The following is a 22813-nucleotide window of genomic DNA, read 5'->3' on the forward strand; positions in this document are numbered from 1 at the left end:
GGAGAATCTCAAATTATTTGTGAAAGATATCACACAGAATATTTCAGAGAATTAAACTCCTTTACGTGAATTTATTTTGAAATTCATGAAAGGTAATTAACACCATCAAGTGAGAGCTTGCTGGTGGAAGGACAGTTTCTGAGTAATATTTCTCTAACTTCTAATATAAAACTTTGGGAAATCAGCCAAGTTTCAAGAAATGTCAGATTTTTAAAAAATATTTGAATGACATTTCACATTCCAGGATTAAAAAAAATGGTCTCATTAGAAAGAACAGAATAATCTCACAAGCTCATCTACCTTGAACCACAATGTCATAACATTAAAAAACTAGGAAACAGAAATAGAAACTGAACAAAAGGACAAACTAAAGGTGTGTTTTAACATATTAGAGTTTAAAACTTGTCACTGCTTTATCAATTGTGCTTACAATCAAGTAAGCAAAGGGTCAACTTTACATAAGTGTTATATTATTTTCTGTTTCTCCATTTTTGCCTTATTTGTTCCTTTTCCTTTAAGCACTAAAGCCGTGATGCTCCCACATGTGCTTTAAATGTAAGCATGTCTGGTTATTCTGGTTATTCTAAACAGACTAATCATATTTTGAGTGTTTTGATGGATTAGTATGTAGATTTTTAAATTTCATAATAATAATACAAAAGAAAGGTAAATCAATGAGGGAAGCAATTCAATGAACTTTTCAAAGTGTTGATGAGAAATCAAAAGCACTTATAACAGTTAAAGCACTGCTGGGTGTGTAAATGAGTTCTCTCACAGTTTCACAGAGATTGTCACAGAGCTGTGAAGGGACCCACAAGGATAAGTGAGTCCAACTGTTACGTGAACAGCCTGTACAAGGACCAAACACATTGGATCACGATGTTGGTGTAATTAGCATCATACTCTGACTATGCTCATCCCAGGAGCTGATCATGGTTCCAACAGACATATTCCAATGGATTATTTTTATGCTTTCTCTTTTTGGCAGTGCTGCCCTTCAACCTCTTCAAATGTGTTTTGATCCTGAAGGCTGATAAGGATGAAATAAAAGGTAGAAAAGAAGGCAGGAGAGCTTTAAATTACACACCACATACATACCACATTCAAGTATGTTTAATTATTGCTTTCAGATGATCACTATTGAGACCTCAGATGCACAAAGCAAATGTGCAATCAATAGCTACTAAATTGGAATCCATCTCATCCACTTACACAGTAGACAAAAGGAAAAAACATGTTATCTGCTCTGTAATAGTAGCATAATATGAACTGTCAGGAACTGGTCATAAGCATTCTTAAATTGACTGGCCCACTGACAAGGAATAATATAATACTTTTGAATTTATCTGTACTAGAGGAGAATCTAATCTAACTGTAAATACTTAATTTTTACTAAATTCTACCACAAGGTTATTTTCCTATCTACCTCTATATAAGCTTGAGCAGCACACTTTTTTTCTTTTTAATTACTAAAACTAACTTTATATTCTCTTGAAATGAGTATGGATGGGTACTGATTGTGAGTCAGAGGTGACCACTTGGACTTGGCTCTGGTCAGTTTGAAGGGTACCTACCTCACCCTCTCAGGCAGCTGCTGAGCAGGATGAGCATCTGCTCCTGACACCACAGTTGATGGTCCCATTGCCACAGGAAATCACCAACTGCTTCATTTGACATCCAGCAGGAATTTCAAAAAAAGGTGAGGTAGACATTTTGCCAGTCTAGGGACAGGTTCTCTCATAACTCCACGGTGGTCTCTGAGTTAATGTAAGCTACTGTCACTGGCTGTGTCAGCATTGAATATTTAAGATAAGTATTAGAATAACAAAATTTAAGGATATAGAGCATGTCTGGAGCAACAGTGAGGAATAGAGCAAAGCCCTGATAACCATAAAAACCTGAGTAATGCAGACCCTTTTCTGTGTCAATTCCTTTCATATTTGCACATGAAAGCACAAATATCCAGAATAAATTAGTTAAAATCAGTGAAATTAGAATAAATCAATGAAAATAAATAAAATTTCAGAATAAATTAGTGAAAACTAGGAACATTTGATAGAATACATACAAAGTTCTGCTCTCAAAATCTCATCCCACTTCTAAGCAGTGAAAGGTTTGCCATGTTGGAGGTTGAGAATTGGACAAAACAAGTAATTTTATTGACTACTTCCAAATGATTTCTCCCGGGTGTCTCAGACTTTTATGAGTGTCTTAAAAGAAAGCTCATAAAGCTATAAAATAAAATGAGAAGCAGCAGTTTTTTCAAGGTTTGCTAAGTTGTCCAAAGAACTGTTTCTCAGCAGAATGACTCTGAGGTTTTGTTTCAAGCAATTCCTTTGGGAGACATCACCTTACCTCATACAGGCACGCCCAGCTGGGGATGAGCAACAGTAGGGTGGGTGGCCCAAACCTAATGACATGAGCAGGTGAAAAAAATCTATTTCCTTGATACCTGAAGTATCTTTAACAAAGCTGACCTTTGGAAACAGGTACTGTACAGCATATCCTCCCCTAGAAGATCCCAAGGAAAGCCTGTACTTTGCTCAGACAGGACTGAGAGCTTTTTGTGCCTGCATTTACTTGGCCAGCAAAGAGGTGGACAGAAGACTTCCTCATTCTTTCCCACCTCATTCCTACAGCAACTTTTGCACAGATTCACAGAATATTTAGAGTTGGAAAGGACCCACAAGGATCACTGAGTCCAACTCTAAATTAAATGGCCAATAGAGGGACTGAATCCCCAACCTTGGTGTTACCAGCACCATGATCCACCCAAATGCCTTCTCCCAGGACAGCACATGTGCCAAGCAAGGGTGGCAGCTGCTGAACAGCTACAGCCACAGCACGGGCACATGGAGCACAGGTGCTCCTCCTGCTGCTGTGGCTGACACAGGGGCCTGGAAACCTGGCAGGGAACCTGTCAGCATTTACAGTGGCAGCATAAAACATGAAAACTTAAAATTACCTTTAGGTGTTTAAGTGGAAATTATTTTTATTTTCAAGTTGTTCAAATCAGAAAAAAAAAATGAGAGTAATATGATTTATTTTATCTAGTTCTCCATTTGCAATTTTTGTTGGGTTTTTTTCTCCTTGTAGCTAGGTTTACTCTTACTAAAATGATCACCTAAACATTCTGATCTAGAATTAAATAGAACCATTCTATTTTTTATGAGAGAATATAGTATATCAACATAAATTTGTTTAGCAACGATATAGTTTAATATATATTCAGCTCTTGATTTCTAATAAACAGAATTATAGATGTTATGTATCTTATTTTGAAAGTGACAATTGTTAGTTATCTTCAATTCTCACCCTTTTGAGTCTACAGGCAGTCATAATTTGCAAACAATATTTGAAGACCTAATCATATTTCCTTTTGTTTTGCAGTCACTTACACAATGATGGTTGTCTTTTGCTTTATATGTGCAACATGGTTTTCTTTGCTACACTCACAAGTATTCCTTCATGTGCCATGTGAACAGTGTGACTCTACAGAAGCCCATCCATCTCCTTAGTGCCCTGGCTCTGCTGTGGGGAGCAGCCTTTATGCTCCCGTTAGAAATGTGCCTGTGTGTTTCTCCACCCAAGCCATCTCTCTTGCCACCTCTCCAGTTACTATTCACTGAATGTTCAAATGAAGCTACTCTTTCATCTCACCAGGAGCTGGATAGCCTGAGCTAGAAATCTGGAAGCTAGGAGACTTTTCCTTCGCTCTGCTGTGAGAAGAATGCACAAGTGGAGCTCTTGACAGATGAAGGGACCACAGGAGATTTACTGACATGCCTTCTGTAAGATGGTGGCCAGTTGATAAAGGAGTGACAGAATCCAAGACAGACAAGTGACAACATAAAGTTATGAATGACAAATACTGCCCTTGGCTCCACACACAGGGAAACCTGTCCAGAGTTTTGTGCTACCCCAATAAAAGTCATTCAAGCAGCAATCAAAAAGTTTAACTTCTGTGGATCAAACCTGGGCATTGCTATGTGAAAACCACTCTTTGATCCTTCTTCACACAACTGATTCTAACATGAGAAAAAGGACTTACAGATGTTTCTTTCTTTGCTGATATAAATAAAACTCAAAAAAAAAAGCGTCATTCCTACTGTTTGGGACAAATTAGGATTTCTGTTATGAGATGCAATGAAAAAAATCTATTAGCTTGTTTTCTTTTTAAGCAGTGGTTTTTAAAAAGAGCTTATTGCTCTTATCTGTTTGAAAAACCTCATGTCCATGTAAAAACTGAAAGGGTATTTATACTGTAAAAGCCCCAAAATAAAACCAGATTCGCCTTTACTTCCTTCCTGTAATTCAGTAAAGAATACAATTTAATCCATACTCTGTACCTGCAGAGAATACTACAATCACATTGTTCTTGAACAGAGGGAAAAGATACTCACTGTAGTATGGGGAGGAAAGAAAAAGAAATGAAAACTTCAGAGAAAACCCATGAAAGATCTTAATAAAGAGAGGGATAAGAAATTAGTCTCTCACGAAGGTTATCACATGAAAATCTCTAGCTTTCTGGGATTTCCTTTCACATTTCAACACTGTAAGACTGAACCTCTGGCTTCCTGTTAATGCACTGAGTACAAATCAACATGAAAAAACTGAAATACAAAATCCAACTAGTGTACAACAGAGGGTACACCTGTACACACAGCAATTGTAGAGAAAGCAGTGCACTGAGGCACAAGACTGAATGACTCTGAGAACTGCACTGAAGATATACAGCACGTCACCCCTACAGGGCTTAAGGCAGCAGCTCTCTGGTTTCCACAGAGCCGCACCACAGTGGGCTGGCAAGAAACAGCAATGACTGTGCATGTGCTGGGCACCCTCTGCTGGCTTCACAGCAGCAAGTCACCAGGCTTGGGAAATAAATATAACGAAGTGCGAGCAAAATCCAGGGAAGAAAAAACATTTTACCTACAAGCATGAGTAAAAAAGGAGGGATCAGAATGTCCTTAAAAAATTTAAAGAAATAAATACCTCCAGAACTTTTTCGATTTTAACTCAGCTATCTTAGCTATCTTAGCTGTTTCTACTTATAGTTACTATCAAACTAAAAAAGACACCCTGCTCTCATAAACAAAGCATTCAGCATTTCTTGCATTGAAAAATCACTTTTTTCCCCTTTAACATAACTTTTATCAACATCATGGCTAGCAATAATTTCTCCTAGTTTACAAGACTCCTCCTGAGTGTTGACAGGTTACATGTGACCCTTCATGGTCTGCAAAGCTGACATAAACAAAACTCTTGCACATTTGAAATTACCAAAAGCAGAACAAAATACAAGTATAACAGTGTTAACTCTCAGCAGCAGCCAGCTAGTTAGGCACCAATTCTACATTATAAGGAAGTGAAAACACATGTAAATCCTAATAAATTCACTTAACATTCCTCACAAATCCTTCAGTTTCACAGTTCTTCAAAACCACAGAAATCTCCCTTTGGTCACTACTGACACTTCTAAAAACGTTCTTAATCAGTACCTAAGCATTAAAGGCAGGAATATAAAATCTCAGTTTTGTTGTATCAGTAACAAAATCAGCAAGTGCTTAGAAAATTTTTCAAATGCAACACCTGCACCCTTTTGAGAGGGGTTGCCATACAGTTCAATTTTCACAAAAAAGAGGTTCTCTCAGAAGAAAAATCCTACGATACTCTGACACTTGATAACTTGCTATGTCCTATGGATATGGTTACAAAAGTGTTCAGCATTTTAGAATGCAGAATAAAATATCAATAACCACAAGTAAGATGACTGAGCTTCAAAGATCTTTTCTTGCCCACAATCCATTCCTCAGTCCCACTGGAAGAGATTTCCCAGTTTCTGTGCTGTTTGGCTGCTCATTTTTGCATCCTCCTCTAAGTCCATTAGGTTGGGATACATTCAGATGGAAAAAACATAATTTTTGAGAGAAGAAAGTGTAGGGGGATAGAATATAAGTAAATAAAGGTAGTATAGAAAGTAATCTTACCCCCTAAAGAGTTGCAGCTGGGTTAATTACTAAAGATTAGGAGCAGGCCTGATTTTAACAGGCCACAGCTGTAGCCAATCAGAATAGTGTTATAAAAGAGTGGATTGGTTGGTTGGAGGGAGCTGGAGTCAGTTGGCTGCTGTGAGAAGAAGGAAGAGTCAGTGCCTAGAGGCGATGCCTATGAGAAACATCAAGGAGGTATGAAACTCTAGCAACATGGAACCTTTGCAATATAATGACAACAAGAAAGTTAATAAAGTACTAATGCATTTTGCCAAGGAGCACGCTGTACACAGAATCAAGGTACAGGTACACAGGATACAAAGTATAAAGGTAAAAGAATAAAATGAAACTAGGTCAAATTTCTTATTCTGCAGTCTCTACAGCCAGAGAATATGTGTTGTTTTATTGAAATAGCATGATCCAAGAAGTATTCGTTAAAATTTTTCACCACTAGAAAACAAAAATTTAATGTCGCTCTGATCCAGAACATAGGATCCTCAACATATCCATGAGCAGGGGTATGAACTCCTCTCACTACTTTCATATTCATCAAGCTCTATTTTACACAGGAGAAAATTAAATAGTGGAGAAGCAATAGTGTTGTTCTCAAAGAAGCAACAGAAAAATGTGCACGTGAAAGGCAGCATTTGCCACATCACAGACAAGACCTAGCAACTCCTGTACTGCACAGGTGCCAGCAGAGTTCAGGGCTCTGCTTGGTATTTCAGGTGCTCAGAACAAACACAGCAGAAGTGGCCACCCTTCACAAAAGGCACAACCAGCTGCTGACCCTGCAATTCATGTAACACCCCTGAGCACCAGTACAGATGATGAATAACCAGGGGAACAACTCATCCAGCTGCTATTCTTGTCTTCCTAAATCCAGAGGCTTGTTGCAAAGAAGGGTTCAAAAACTGGATAAGGTGTCCTGGAAAGGCAGGCTTATTCTTTTTGCATGCTCCTCTTGCTGCACACAGCTTGAGAAAATGCCCTTTGCAGAAAGTGTCAGCATGTTTTGGGGACATATTGGACTTCCTCTCTTAAGAAGGTGAGGAAATAGGCTGCAGTGGTTGGCTAGACACCACTGCTCCATGTAGGCAGGAAAAATATAGAGGAACAGTAAGAGTACATAGAACATGTTCCTTCAAAATGCATCAAAACTTCACTTTCACACTGAAGACACTGGAAACCATAATATAATAAGCTGCTTTGAAATGCTCACTGTGAAGTGCTTTTGCCAAAGAAATCAGGGTGAAAATAAAAATTGGGGCAAGTATTGCATGACTCCACTAGAGGTTTTGTTCCTAAAGAAAAACACTAAATTTCCTATTTCAATGTCTTTAGAAATGGCTAACAATGGCATCTGAAGGATTCAAAAGAGTATAGAAAGAGACCCAAGAACATCCTTGTTAGGAGCAGTGATGATCATGAGATGTAGTACGTTTGTGCTGGCTGCTACTTAGCATGGTCAAGATTACATGAGGAATGGGAAAACACACGCAGGTGTACTTGAGGTATCAGCCTACTGAGAGTATTTTGGAAAGTCAGAACCACAAAAAGTGTCAGAATTAACTTTTGGCTTTTTCCCAGAAAATGAGACCTTGAAGTAGGAACCACCTGCCTTTAGTATCTTCAGATACAATTCTGCTCCAGAACAATCCAAACAAGCACCCACAGTGATTTTATCATCTCTCTTGCTCGTAACTGGATTCCCTTCCAGTAGAGCCCCTGGTTCACAAACCTGATTTGGCAGTAATTATTATCTTGAAAAGCACACTAACTTTAAATACTTCTCCTATTTGTAAATATTAAACATGTGACAAAGTTCAGTATAAAAAGACTGCTGTAGTAATACCACTGTTGTGGCTCAGGTAGAAAAGACAATACCAGGATGAGCAGGAGCCTTGTGTCTCTATGGCTCAATAATATTCCACTCTCCAGCCTGTGCACCTGGCAAAACATAGCAGTTTGCCTGGACATATTTGCATATTTATCTCTGTGCTACCTCACAGCCTGAGATAAAAGGTTGTGGTTGGTATTTTTCCAGTCAAGTGTCAGGATACTTCAGGTTTTGCCTTTCACAGTTCACCAGCACATCATTTTCTATAGTATAACACTGGGAACCTGGTATTCTCTCATAGCAAAATCAACTACCACCAAGACTGAACCTTTCTTATATATGCAACAACACTATGTTTTGCTTTACTTTAAATAAATAAGACACTAAATAGTGTAAAAAATCTGGTGTAACCAACCAAATGTTTCATAGAAAGCTAGATGTAGAATACCAACTAAATATTTAATTTTTAAATATTCAACCGATTTTCAGAGATGATGTGCGGTTAAATCTGTATGTGAACACTCCCATGTCTAACTCTGACTTTTTTGACATGACAAAGATGGAAGTCAAAACAAATCTGTGTCAGCTGTAGGAAGAATTTAAGTGTAGCATGCATGGCAAAAGGAAGAGTGAATACTGAAGTCTGTGTTTCCTTCCACAGCGTAGACTGTAAATTCTCCAGCTAAGGTTTCCATAAGCTTCTGTAAGATGGATTTATAAATGTACACTGATAGTTCCACAATAATAAATTAAATGTGTTGTGTGTTTTGGGGTGTATAGCTCAAGTCAATGTTAGAGTGTTACTGTAAGACAAGATGTGTAATTTCAAAGCTGCATTCTAGGATGCTTAATAGGACCCAGTTTTGGAAAAAAAAAAAAGTGAGACAAAAGAATAATGAAATTTCTTGAGAAGGGCCACAAAGAAAATGTAATTTTTAAGTAAAACAGCCCATTAATTACAATCTTTCCAGTTCTTTAGCAGGCTTTTTAACCCTAAAAATGCTAGAAATATGTGCAGAATTGCTTTCACAATTTATTCCTTTTGGACTTATGTTTGTCTACTTTAATGTATCAAGATGAGAGACATTTAGAACAAATTAATTCTCCAAGCTGGAAAAGTGAAAATCTTCTTAGCTTTCGTAGCAATCTGTTGGTTGCTTAAATTTCTTCACTTTGAGTAAGAATAATTAGAATATCTAGGGACAAGGAGAGGAATGGAAAAGGAAAAAACAAGACTTTGGTATTCACGACTATGTACAAGTTGCATGGGATAGCTCCTGAGGCTGCTCTAGCTTGTGCACAATTTTTCAAGTTGCATATTAGAGATGGGATAATCTGCTAGAATGGGTGAAAAATGCCATTTCAGTTAAATTCTTGAACATGCTAGAACCAGACTATCATGACAAATATATGTAATTTTGAATAAAATTTTTATTTCTCTCTTTTTTTTTTTTTACATGTCATTCATTACTTCTATTCTGATTAATACAGAAATATAAGAACTTTTCATGGAGAAGGAAATTTATTGAGGAGAGTTAAGCAACACATTCTAAAATGAAATAAGAAAACTTTATTAACCTAGTGCATTCATTTTTAAAAATCCTTTGAGGAAAAAAAATGCTATTTAAATAAAACATAAGCTTTCAAAAAAAGCAATATGCAGATGAAGAAAAGAAAGCTGGAGGACATAATGGATTTTGAACAAAGAACAGTGACCATGTATTAAAAGGATGCTCTACGTGCTACAGTGAAAAGATCTACTTAGAAAGTACAATTGTTTTGGGAGAGCCAGAAGATAAGACCAATGCAGTTAAGAAGCTTTAATTTGCTTGCTTTCTTTCTCTATGAACTCTATGAATTTCCTAGCACAGCACTAGACAAGTATAGTGCTTGCAATTTTTTCAAATATTTTATACATTCTATTTCATCATACTTTTAAAATCCCAATAAAATCTTTACTAGGGTTGCCTGCTCATAAATACTTGCACAGGAAAGAGAATCTGAAAGGGAAAAAAAGTTATCCCCTAGAAGCCTCTGTGTTAAAAGCAGTAGAAAAATCAAGGAAATTAGAACCATATAATCTTCTATCACCTGCTCTTCTAAAGGCCCCTGTAAAAGAAACTGAGACCCAAGAGAGTTTGAAATCCTGGACCTAATTAAACAGTCATGTCCCACTGGTAAACAAGCAAGGCTGTATAACACATAGTGGTTTAGACTAAAGCAGCATTATTTTAAATTCTCTACCAATAACATGAAAGAATGTAACAACTTTAATCAAGAAAATGTCTTCTGCAGGTAGCAGAATGCAAGAAATGCTGCAGCCAGCACTTGTCAAACTGGGATACTATTGTGAAATGCACCCTTATAGCTACTGAGGTAATTACAAGTAATCAGTAATTATCTCTACTAAGCAGACATTCCTCAATAGTGATGTTTGAGATTGGTGATTCATACAATTTGATAATCTTCTCCTTTTTTTTCTGTGATAGCTTTGCCTTAAACAGCATCACTCCCAGCTTCTCACTAGTGTCTGTATCACAGTGATGCAACACCTACAATGTATTACTTATTGAACAGGTTACACAGGCATTAGTCAGAACATCCTGTAATCAGCACTCAGAGTGGAACCCTGAACAAGGGCAGTTCTTGGACTAGGATAACACAAACAAGGAATAAAATAATCTTGGATTTTACACCAAAACTTCAGTTTAGCACACGCCCTGCAAGTCATATAGTTCTTCATCATGCTTTTGGCTGGGTTCTAAAGTATTTACTATTTAAAGATACCCAAACAGGTATATTAACATCTGTGTCAAGTTGTACCTCCAAGAACCTTGTAAGCTTACAAATATTTACACCTACCTGAGTTTTGGGGGGGGCTTTTGTGGTTTGGACAGAGTGAGGAGGTGTTCATTTTTAATTGAGGTATGAGCAATACTAAGAAAAATGCTCAGGAGTACCTAAAATTTTTGGATGTTTGCTTGCTTGTTAATTAGTAAATATTTAATCAGAATGCACACATTAATTTCTGTCTGCTGAATCTAAAAAAAAAATAAAAAGATTCATTCATGCTTTCTAACTGTATTTTTTCTCATTTCAAAATGGGCTAACAAGCTATTGCTGCTGAAAAACCATAATCTGTCTAGTGATTTACATATAGATCCACTCTGTACAGTATTTTCAGTGACTGCTAGAATATGATACTTCATTCCACTTTCCTATTTTCCACAGTGCTCCTGATCATGAAATAAGGGTTACAGGAACAAAGCACGTGTGAAGTGTACCGACAGAAACTACAAGCAGTATGCACACAAAACTTAAAAATTACACTTCAATATTTTGTAAAAATAACATTTTATCCTAATCGCTTCAAAGTTTTACATTCTAACAAAAATAATGGATGCCTCATTCATTTTATCAATTCATAGAACTTCAGCCCTCCAAGTTCATAGTTTTAATACAGTGTTTTCTAATCAACATGGAATTTGAGAGATGCCATTATTTTGCTTTTAATAAATAGCAAAAATCCCAAAACAATCAGCAAGCATTTTAATTTGCTGTCTGTATTTTACTTTTAAACACAGACAGCTTTACCACTAGGGTCCTCAACAGTGAATTACCTGCACTGGTAGTCATACTGCACAAAAGATCCATGACATTCAAGATAAAGACTTATGGTTGTCCTAGATTTTAACATCTCAGTTGTGCAACTGAATGACATAATTCAAAGATATTTCTAACCTACTGTAAGAGGAATTCTGTGATAGAACCACTTGACAAAATAATGTAATGCAAGCATGTGGAAAAAAAGGAAAATGAACTGGACAAACTAGCACAACTTTCAGTAAACATTTTTGAAGTTGAGTGTACACTTACTATTTATGTATTTGCAGAAATGAAATGACAAAGATTTTCTGGAAGAAAACCACTGAACCCAAAATTGCATTTCAAATTCTACAGACAAAAAATTTCTTGGTTTTCTCTACATTTTTGTCTGAAGTTTGAAATAGGTGTCCTTTTCAAAAGGACAAACTTAAGGCAGACTTAAAACTGCATTTCACTGCATTGCTGAATGAGATGTGATTACCTCAGAAACAGCATAAATCCAAAATATTTTTTCCTTTGATCAACTGAGGTGACAGAGCGCTCATTGGCTAGATGAAGGTGAATGCATTTTTAGAAAGAACTTTATACACTGAATACACTTTATTTTTACTTAATTCCTGCTGTTGTCAAGAAAGAGTTACTTTGCTTACAATACGATCTCTACTTAGTGTGGAAGTGACATTCAGATCCAAAGTCCCTGCAACTATGGCTTAGATGAATGCTACTGACCTACATCTGAGTTAACAATTCTAGATCCATTTAACACTCTTCACCTATTCATCTGGTAAGGGTTTCTTGCACTGCCTTGCACACAATTGTAATGTTCTGGTATGCAAATCGATATGGCTGTGAAGTTACCTGTGAAGTGTTTGAGAAACATCAAGTCATCTGCTCTAAAGAATTTGTTCTTCTACATTTCAACAGAAACTTTAACACACACTAATGTGAACACATATGCATTATGAGACACATATGCATGAAGAAAATCATTCAAGAGGAATTTTGTAGCATTAAAACATAAAACATTAAAAATATTTCAGCTAGCCTATTTACAAGTTACAGTGCTCTCTGACCACACTGTTTTTTGCAAAGCACAAAATAGTCCTTTGTCTGAGGGCTTTAGTATGATTTCATTAGGTAAGAAAATTTAAAATTAGCACTAGTGACTTCACTTTAAAAGAAAAATGACAGAGTACAGAATAAGATTAGTAAACTAGTAATACAACTAATATCACTGTTAGTATGCAAGTGCTGAAATGTGCACTTTGAACTCTTGGAGAGAGTTAATCTGTAACTGTATAATATATCTTAAGATCCTCTTCATTTGTAAGAGTACTTAGACTGCTAGAATTGCCTCCTCTAATCTTTGGTAGCAGACCATCTAAAAGATATTAAGAGTAGGATATTCAATGAGACAACCCTTTTTCATCAAGTTCTTGCAAGATAGGAATAAAAGAATAACGGCAAATATAATTTTACAGCTTACCAACTTCAAGAAAAACCCTATTAAGAAACTCTCATCACTGACAAGAATGACTTTTCAGATCCTATATGCGAGTTATTACTCAAAGAGATGTAATGAATTTTCTTTTTAGTAGTTCTACTTGGCTTTTCTTGACTATGAAATATCAAGTACATACACTAATTGAATTATGTTTATTGTGCACCCAAAGAACTTGTACCAAATAAGTTAACGTTACTGTGACAGCCCTTCAAGGAAAAATGTAAGACTAGTTACAATTAAGGAAAGATACTTTTGCCATTCTCATTCAAATAAACAGCTTCAAATTAAAAAAAATAATATCCCACCTTTATGCCTTTTAAAACAATCTCTCATCTACACCACTAAATGGCATCACAGTGAATGCCTACTTGTGGAAAGGAAGTTGAAAGAAAAATTCGACTACTGCAAAATTCAAAAGAATCAGCAGTAGATGTCACAATAGGGAAAGGAAGATCCTTTAATTACCTGAATCAACAACAACAAAAAAGGGAAAGGTTCTTCAATAACATGAATTAAAACAAAAATTTTTTTCAGTTACTCTTGATGACTCCTGATATTCTGAATAGGTTTTAGAATTATAAAGCTGGAGTATGACTTTTTACAAGAGCAAAGAACAAGGGGCAATGGCTTTAAACGGATGTACAGCAGACTTATATTAGATAGAAATTCTTCACTGTGAGAGTGGTGAGGCACTAGAACAGGTTGCCCAGAGAAGTTATGGATGCCCCATCCCTGGAAATGGTCAAGGACAAGTTGGATGCAGTCTCTAACAGCCTGGTCTAGTGTCCCTGCCCACGGCATGGGAGTTGGAACTAGATGATCTTTAAGGTCCCTTTCAACCCAAACCATTTGATGATTCTGACTGTTCAGATCTCCTATTATCAAGCAACAAAAGGTCACCATTACTGAAAAGACAGAGAATGAAATTTAGGATCCATTTTTATCAGTTTCAAATCAAATTACCCAAAGATGTTAGTTAGGGAAAAAAGTCAAGAGTACTTTCAGTTTGACCAGCAGAAAATATCTTTGCACATGGTCAAAACTGCTCAAATTGTATATTTAGAGACTTCTGTAATAAATTGGCTTATCTTATAAACACCTTCTATATGTAAGTTTATTTTATCATTTTCCAACTGTGCTTAAGGAATGCCTGACTGCCTCACTACAGGTTTGATTACAGTACTCCCATCTTGACTTACTCAGGCTAAAAGTTCCTTAACTTCATAAAGTCACTTAAATCACTTAAGTGGCTCTAGGTATGTTACAGAGTTCTCCTGAAGCAAAGGAATCTAAGTGAATATATTCTCCTGAGTCTGTAACAAAAGGAAGTACCACACATACAAAGAAAGCATACCAGTACTTCACAGGAAAAGGTTTCAGCAAAGAAATCATGTCCTTATAGCAAACGAAGGCTACATTTCACCTTTATGGATATACTGCTCTACTCAAATGCTCTACAGTGAAAGAACCACAGCCTGTTTAAAAAGGCAAATACATCAAACATCTTATGGATGCATATGGTTTTCAAGTAAATGTGAATGCCTAAATACAATGTGTTGCCTGCAAAGCTAACAGAAATATTTTTCAATGTAGCTGTTACTTATGTGAATCATACATCAGCTTCTTCAGTTGCTGGAACCCACAACCTTTCATCACTACAGCAAGCTTTAAACCGGCGTAAGCCAGAACTGCTACCCCAATGCCTGGGCCCCATCTGCTTTCTGCCCCAATCTCACTCTCTCCTTTGCAAAAGCAGAAATTAAAAGTCACTCCCATGAATCACATCAAAGATTTGCTCTGGGTGTCAGGACAGTTCCTTTCAGTGCACACATTGGCTTATGATGGCTTAATCTACAATAAAAAAGGGAAGTCTTCACTCCAGCTCTGAAACATTTAAAACTTCCTACTGGCAAGATAAAGAAACCAGAGTGTTTCATTTATATAAAGTCCCTTCAAGTTTCTAAATATGGCTATATTTTGGTAATACATATCTGCATGCTACATTATTTAAATAAGAAATAGAACAGTTCTAGCTGTAAACATAATGCAACTGAAGACTGTACAACAAACTTTTATTCTACAAAAAGACAGGGTTTAGAAACTGATAGTGTAACACATATGTACAGTAGCCAATTTATTAATGTTTCAAAGATATTAACAAAGATAATAGATTTATTAAATGCATTGTTCTATACCACTACCAACCAAATTGTTTAACAACTGTCACCTGGCAATTTACCTAAATCTTCATACTATGAACAACTTGGCACACTGCCAGTCCCAGTTTAGAAGAACAACAGATGAACTTCAAGTTTTCAGGAGGTTTTAAACAAAATATTTAAAAAGTAAAGCTACTGCCAATATGTGTTTGATTTTGAGTATTCATTTCTGTGGCCTATGACAGAAGCCTTTTCAAACCTAACATATTAAAATGAAATAAAACCCCTTAAGTTCATAAAATATCCTTAGAGCTATTTTGTGCTTTTGGGCTTTCACACAATCAAATCTGCCTGACCAGAACCCCATGAGTAGCTGGTACAGCAGCATCAGTTGAGCTCTTTGAGCCAGAGACTGCCCGTGACAATACATTTACCTCCAGCACTCATCTCAACTCCCAAGACACGTTCTGGTAATAACACATCAGCAAGGTCCATTACAAAGCAGTGGTTATTTAATGCAGACCTAATGACTACTACTTGCACAATAGATAATAATTCATTCAAGTCCACTCTTTCCAAGGGCTACCTTCATTAAGCTGTCTGTTTACTATCCAGAATAGAAGTCCCTGGAACTGAAAAGTTGAACCATGACACAGCATGAAAAATACCTCACCATCCAGAGGAAGAGGACTACACACACAAGTAGCTTCTAGGTTCAAAGGCTTGCTAATGCTTTACACTCATGTGATGTTTTCATACTTTCACCCCTTTTTGAGGGAAGCAGAAGGGGAAATAAAGCTTGCATGCTAATGCTTTAATGTTAAAGATCAAAAGTCTAATTTGAGCTAAAAACGTTTCTTTTACCAAAGGGGCATTCATGTAAGAGAACCTACCCTTATTATCTTATTATGCAAGAGGAAAACAACTTTCTTAAAACTGAGCGAAAGGGTGCTTTCAGACACAGAATTTTAACAAAACTTATTTTGAAAGAAGTTGGTGAAATGCACTTGAATGGAACAAACTGAAAATCTGACATCATCCTACAGCTTAACCTTTCCAATTAAAAGGATACACAAGTAGCAAAGCAGGTGAAAGAGGAGAGAATAGCACTACTAATTTACCTAAGCAGCCAATTCATCTCAACAGTTTAAAAAGAGGTTCAACTTCAATGTTATTCCATCAAAACACAACCCCCCAACTCTTATTTCTGTAAAACATGTAGGGTTTTTAGACCAACATCAGCTTACTTTTAATGCAACATTTCTGAGCTTTGAGTCATTAAAATCAATTAACCATGGAGTACTCAAACACTAACACTATCTATCCAGAACACCAAATATATTACAAAATAAAAAATGCAAATACTCATTTAAGTTTTGGCTTCATGCATATCTGCATTTTAAAAAGTAAGCTGGAATACAACTGCATATTCTTATTCTTCTTATATATATATTCCACCTTCTAGAAGCAGTAAGAACATCGTAACAATGAGCATGAGCAGATAAATAGAAGCTTGACAGCACTGCAGTGAAATAAGTTTTATCTTACTACCTAAAGAAGGTGAAAAGCAAATTTTCACAACCTAGTTTCATTTCAATTTTATTGAAGTGCCTACAGTATTCTGTGAGTGCTTGCACATACACAGGCACACACAGAAAAAATGGTATCTACAAACAGTTTACACAGATATTTACATACATGTTATTTACATAAACTAATATGACTGCATGATCTTTGATGTAAAAACCATATGCTTCTTGCACATGTAACTGTTGCATTGGTTTTACAAAAGTAATATAAACCTTTTGCAACAACTGGCTAAGCATATATCAGAGCTGATTCCAAGTTTTTAGAGCTTGCAGGTTTTTTAAAAAAATACAATACCTAAAACACTGTTATCAAACAAATATGCTTTATTGGCATCTAAAAACAAAATGCACCCAACATTAAAATGTACTTTTTCATTTTTTAAACCCACTGCAGTATGAGGAACAAATCACAAACACTTACTTTAGAGAAAACAGAGACTATAGTGTAGATTTTACAAAATCACTTTTAATCTCTGTGTTATGCTCCTTAAGTAACATGGGCCATTTTTTTTTTCTGCCGAATTGTAGAGACATAAAATATCACAGCTTTATCTATACTTTAAAATTCTGCAGCAGCCTAAAAACACGGACAAGATACACCAGCACCTGTTTTCAAGTATAACAATTTTGATAGCCAAACTAAGGGTAGTATCTAAAAATTCCATTTTCTTCCATAGGAAGTCTTTGTTTGACAAGCTGTTAATTTATCATTGTGAAATTAAAAGCAATTGGGGGCAAGTTTATGCTTTACCAAAGAAATAAAATAAAATTTAAAAAAAAACCCAAAAGCAAAAAATGTTTACCTACCATGTTCAAATTAAGAACAGTGTTCTATACAAGTCAGTTGTACAGTTATTTAAGTGAAAGATGAACATGAACATCAGATTAACTTAATTCTGGCAGACAAAAGTGAACTGCTACGGTCCAGTCAGCCATTTATCTATTACAGAGAGATGACAACTTTACAAAAGGTATCTTTTACCTACTGAGTGATGATTATGTCCCCTCAGTTTCTGTGCTTTCTACCACTGGTTCACTCTCTATATCAGCTTCTGTGTCACTCTTCTCTTTGTTTATCTCGACAGAAGATGTCAGTTTTTCATAAAGTTCTGGATCATCCTGCACCTGTGCAGTTGGTGGCTGACTTTCTGTCTCTGTATTTTCACCATTTACCTGGGGCATATTATCAGCTTTGCGTTGAGAAGTGGCCCCATCAAAATATTCAAAAACCCTTGGATGTGGAGGTGGGATCCAGTTGTTTGACATTCTGTCTCTTCCAAACCTGTTTCCATTAATTTCTCTGCAGAAATTAAAATCTCTGTCATCCCTATCCCTCTGTCTTTCCCAGGGTCTTCTGCGGTCATCAAAATCTCTGTGAGCATCTTGTTCAAATCCTCTATTCCAGCTGGGACCACTTCTGCTATCAAACCTATAGTTTACATGCCGAAACCTCTCTCTGTCTTCATGGAAGCCTTTAGGGCCACCATAAATAGGGAAGGCATGGTGCTCTCTTTCATCATAATCTCCTCTCTGTCCCCAGTGCTTGTCTGAATTGAAACCAAAATGCTCTCTTCGGCCAAGGTTATCTATACCTGGTCTTCCAAAATTTTCTCTCATGTCTATATGTGGTCTAGCAAAGTGTTCTCTTCCATCTACTGGAGGCCTTCCTATACCTTCTCTTGGATCAACTGGTGGTCGTCCAACAGAATCTCTGACATCCACTGGAGATGGTCTGTTAAGATTATCTCGGTTTTCCACCGGAGGAAAGCGATAATCTCTGTCCCCCTCCTGTTGAATGTTATCACCTCCAAGAGGTAGCCTTTTCTCTGGATTAGAAATGTTATCGATATTTTGTCTTCCTGGTGTTCCAAAAGGTCTTTCTGTTTGATTAAAAATATCTGCTGGAGGAAAAGGACCTCGAGGTGGTGGTGGGTGAAGAGATGGATCGAGGATTGCGGGAGGAGGAATAGCACGCTGTGGTGGCATTCCTGGCTGCATTAAAGGAAACCTTGGTCCAGGCGAATGGGGCATTAGGCCTGGACGGATATCTATAAGAGGCATTCCTGGCATTCTTTGATTACTGATATTTAAATGAGGCATGTTTGGAACTGCAGCTGGATGCTGCATTGCCATAAGTCCAGAATTACTTGGAATATTTGGTGGTGGCACTCCCATAAGTCCAGAACTAGTTGAAACATTGGGTGGTGGCATTATGAGAAGCCCAGAGTTGCTTGAAACACTCGGTGGCTGTACTCCTGCCAGAACTCCTGAGCTGCTGGACACACTGGGTGGCTGCATTCCTGTCAGAAGGCCAGGGCTGCTTGAGACACCAGGTGGATGAACTCCAGCTAGAAGCCCTGAGCTACTTGAGACATTTGGTGGTGGCACTCCAGCCCTAAGTCCAGAGCTACTTGAGGCATTAGTTGGCTGAATCCCGCCAGCAAGAGAAGAGCTACTGGAGACAGCAGGTAGCTGCATTCCTCCGGCAAGACCAGAATTGCTGGAAACAGTCGGTGGTTGCACTACTCCTACAAGTCCAGAGCTGCTTGAAACACTGGGTGGCTGTACTCCCCCTGCAAGCCCAGAGCTACTTGAGACAGTGGATGGGGGCCCTTCTCCACTAAGCCCAGAATTGCTTGAGACACTGGGTGGCTGCACTCCTCCAACAAGTCCAGAGGTACTCGAGACATCACTTTGCACTGAAATGCAGTGACAAGAAAAACAATTAACAAAAAATATCAGTGTTAACACAAAATGCGATTTAATCCATGTTCAGGTAATGCATGCAGTGATGATACTGCTGACAAGGTGTGTCCTAGTTTCTATAGGTAATATATAATATTTCAAACACATTGGTGATACATAGACATTATGCCACAGAAATTAATGTCTCTGCATAGTAAAGACTGTATAGTAGCTAAAATTTACAAATCCCAAAGCCATCACCCAATTTATGCAATAAACTATTAAAATTTTTGATGAAGTTCTACAGATGTTATACTATCCTACACTCTCCTGCTCCTTTCCATTGCTACTTGTGTAATAATCAAACTGCATTTCTAAGAAGTTCTCTGATGAGTTCCCAGATTCAGCTTTACTTCTTGAGACTATGAGAAAAACATACTTAAGCATAAGCTGCTAGAAGTCACTGATCAGGTGATGACAAAGATGGTTCTCACCATTTCCCCAAATTAATTTCAGAATGACACCCTACCCAGCACAAAACTTCCTATTCTGTAGTTACTAGCTCAATGGACTATGATTTGCAAAAATCTCTGATTATGATGCTTCCTGTACAGGATCATATCATATAATGAAAACATTTCTTACCAGATCTATTGTTTTCACTGGAAGAAATCTGAAGGTCTGTAAGATGTGGTCCTTTGTCATCTGATTCTGGTTTGTTGATTGGCAGGGGATTAAAAACACTTCCAGCAGATAATGTTGGAGTAGCTAGATTGCTAGTAACTGTACCAACTGGTAGAACAAGGCCAGTAAAAGGAACATCCTTCATCGTCTCTTGTGCAATTGGTAATGGAGGCTGTACTAAAGCTGTAGAGATATAACAGAAATGTATCACAGTAATCATATAGTGAAACCTTCAAATTTAGTTTGGTAGAAGTCAGGCTGATAAATCAGAAGAAGTGAAATTAATTACCCTCACTGGTACATTTTTTGATAATAAATTTCTTATCCTCAATCAGCAATGTAATATTTAGGGATTTTTCCTAGAGATCATGAGCTCCAGGCAAACCTAAGCAATCAGTACTCTGACATATTTTTAAATGTTAAATGAATACAGTTAGAATGCTAAACTAAAATAAATTATTATATATTATTCACTGACTAAGACCAAATAATTCCAGTAATAGCTACATGTGTTAGAAAGGTCCAAATACTGAACTATGCAAACAAATAATTAACAATTTGCAACTTAACTCCATGTTAGGTATAATTTTTCAGTCTACATTATAAGCTCTGTAAGTCTTTATTCAATGCCTGCTTAAACCAGCTAAACAACTTCTGCGTTGCCATTTCCCATTACACAGAATTAACTTGCTTTTGATTAAATAACAAAGAGTATATAAACAAAGTAAACTTTTCATCACACACAAACAATTGTTACAGCAATCAAACTTACGTGTTGGAACAACTGGTGGGACAACAGGTGGGGGAACCACAGGTGGTGGGACAACAGGTGGAACTGGAGGAGGCATATAACCTATATGGAAAAAAATGACAAACGATTACATGAAAAGCAAATAAACTTTTGCAGTAAAAGACTGCCTACATTATTTATCCCAAAAAGTTGTGCCACTGTTTGCCACTGGCAAACAACATATTAATAGGAAGAGGCAACATGGTTATTGTTTTCAAAAACAACCCCATCTTCACTACAGATGATCTGCAGGTGCATCTTTAAGTGATATCTACCAATAGTATCCAAAGAAGAAAATCAAGAGTTTCAAACCTTTCAAAAGAAAGGAGATTGATTTTAAGTACTTTTAAATTTTAATTTTTCACAAAGGTAGAAATCTGTGATTCTTATTCTCAACAGAAGACATTGGTAAAAATAATACCAAGTTAGATAAAAGTAATTTTAATCTAGTATATAATTTAGGAGTCAAAGGCCAACTCACTGAGACAGTGACCAGTAGCTGACAGAAAACTTTGATGTACGCAGAGGCACACTAACTGCCTATGCTCATTACACACTGCATTTCATTTTTACTGACTTACCTGGAGGTGGCTGTGAAGGGTTGAAACTTGCTCTCAAGAAGGGTGGAGGAGGAATTGGGCTATAACCAGGAGGAGGGACAGACATTGTGACAGGAAACGCAGGTGGAACCAAGCTAACAGCAGGCACAGCTGGAGCTACTGGAATCTTTTTTCATGGAAAGAAAAACAAGCAGCTTCAATATTTAACAGTATTCAAAGACATTAAAAGGGATAAACTGATCTAACTGCAATTGACATCAAGCACTAAATGTTCCAAATGCTTTGTATATATTTCAAACACTGAAGAATTAGATTGCATTCTGAAATGGTACACTATGAACAAACAAGGACACTGGAAGAATCCTATTTTATCTTTACTTCATTCTCACACAGACAAAAATACAGTCTAACACTATGTCTATTCAAGAATAAAAATGTATTGCAGAGGGGTGAATGCAGCAATGCAGAGAGAGAAAAGGAAGAAAAATATAAATAGTGTAGCAATTTGGGGGCACTTTGAAAACAGTGATTCTAGTGTCTAGAAAAACTTAGGTATTTTAGAACAGTACTGGAAAATTAAGTTTAGTGTGCGCAATTATAAAGCTAATAATCCTGATGAAATCCTGAAAATTATTTATTATTTCCTGAATTTCTGTTTGAGCTATGCATTGTGTTACAGTGCATCATATTTATAAAGATGTAATTAGAAGCAGTATAAATGTAATATATAAATATGTATATTTAAACATATACTGATCACAGTGTACATTAAGAGATGGCTGAGATAGGAGGACTGAAGACAGTTTTTGCAAAAAGGAAAAAGCCCAAAATTCAATTCAAGTAAATGCAAATATATTAACATTCATATGATTTCATGTCAGTTCAACAACTAGAAATGTCTATATACATTTAGAAAAATAAAACACAAATAACATAAGTACAAAACTTATTAAGCAACTGCATGAAACTAAACATTATGGATGGAAACAATTCTAAAATATTTCAGAACTGAACACTAATGGATGCAGGACTAAAATCAAAAATATTTTATCACTTAACCTCAGCGTTAAAGTTTACCTGTATTGAATAAGAAGTCTGCCCACCAGTTCTGTGGGGCTTTTGCAAACTCAGACAATACCAACCTGCAGCATAGTGACTGGTTGTGTGTAAGCTTCTGTCTGTGTTGTAATCACGGTACTCTTATCCACTGTAGCACTCTGCGTCGTTTGAGTATTTTCTTTAGCAGCTTCTGAGCTTCTGGCTGTTTCCCACTCTTTAAAAATTATTTATTTTATTATAAAAAATAATTAATGTGTTATTTTTGTTTAGATGTCTTCCTTCTTAAACAATAAATTTGAATCTAGTATCTACACAGATTCATTACAAATAGCCCTCAAACTTAT

General features: G+C 36.6%; 1 protein-coding gene across 2 annotated transcripts in view; it reads right to left on the bottom strand.

Annotated features, from left to right (window-relative positions):
• SCAF8 (SR-related CTD associated factor 8) overlaps positions 1 to 22813 on the bottom strand; it is an 87972-nt gene that overhangs the window by 18581 nt on the left and 46578 nt on the right. Inside the window, exons 16-20 of one of the 2 annotated variants that reach the window (XM_059469057.1) lie at positions 22553 to 22683; positions 21432 to 21576; positions 20833 to 20913; positions 20022 to 20243; positions 17674 to 19390 (exon numbers count right to left, since the gene is read on the bottom strand). In XM_059469057.1, coding sequence (XP_059325040.1) covers positions 17688 to 19390; positions 20022 to 20243; positions 20833 to 20913; positions 21432 to 21576; positions 22553 to 22683 — 2282 coding nt within the window. In that variant the 3' untranslated portion in view covers positions 17674 to 17687. Of the gene's footprint in view, positions 1 to 16997; positions 19391 to 20021; positions 20244 to 20832; positions 20914 to 21431; positions 21577 to 22552; positions 22684 to 22813 lie in introns of those variants that run through there. The other variant, XM_059469056.1, reaches the window with a different exon arrangement.

The sequence above is a fragment of the Ammospiza nelsoni genome, chromosome 3 (assembly GCF_027579445.1).
Source record: "Ammospiza nelsoni isolate bAmmNel1 chromosome 3, bAmmNel1.pri, whole genome shotgun sequence".
Taxonomy (NCBI): Eukaryota; Metazoa; Chordata; class Aves; order Passeriformes; family Passerellidae; genus Ammospiza; species Ammospiza nelsoni.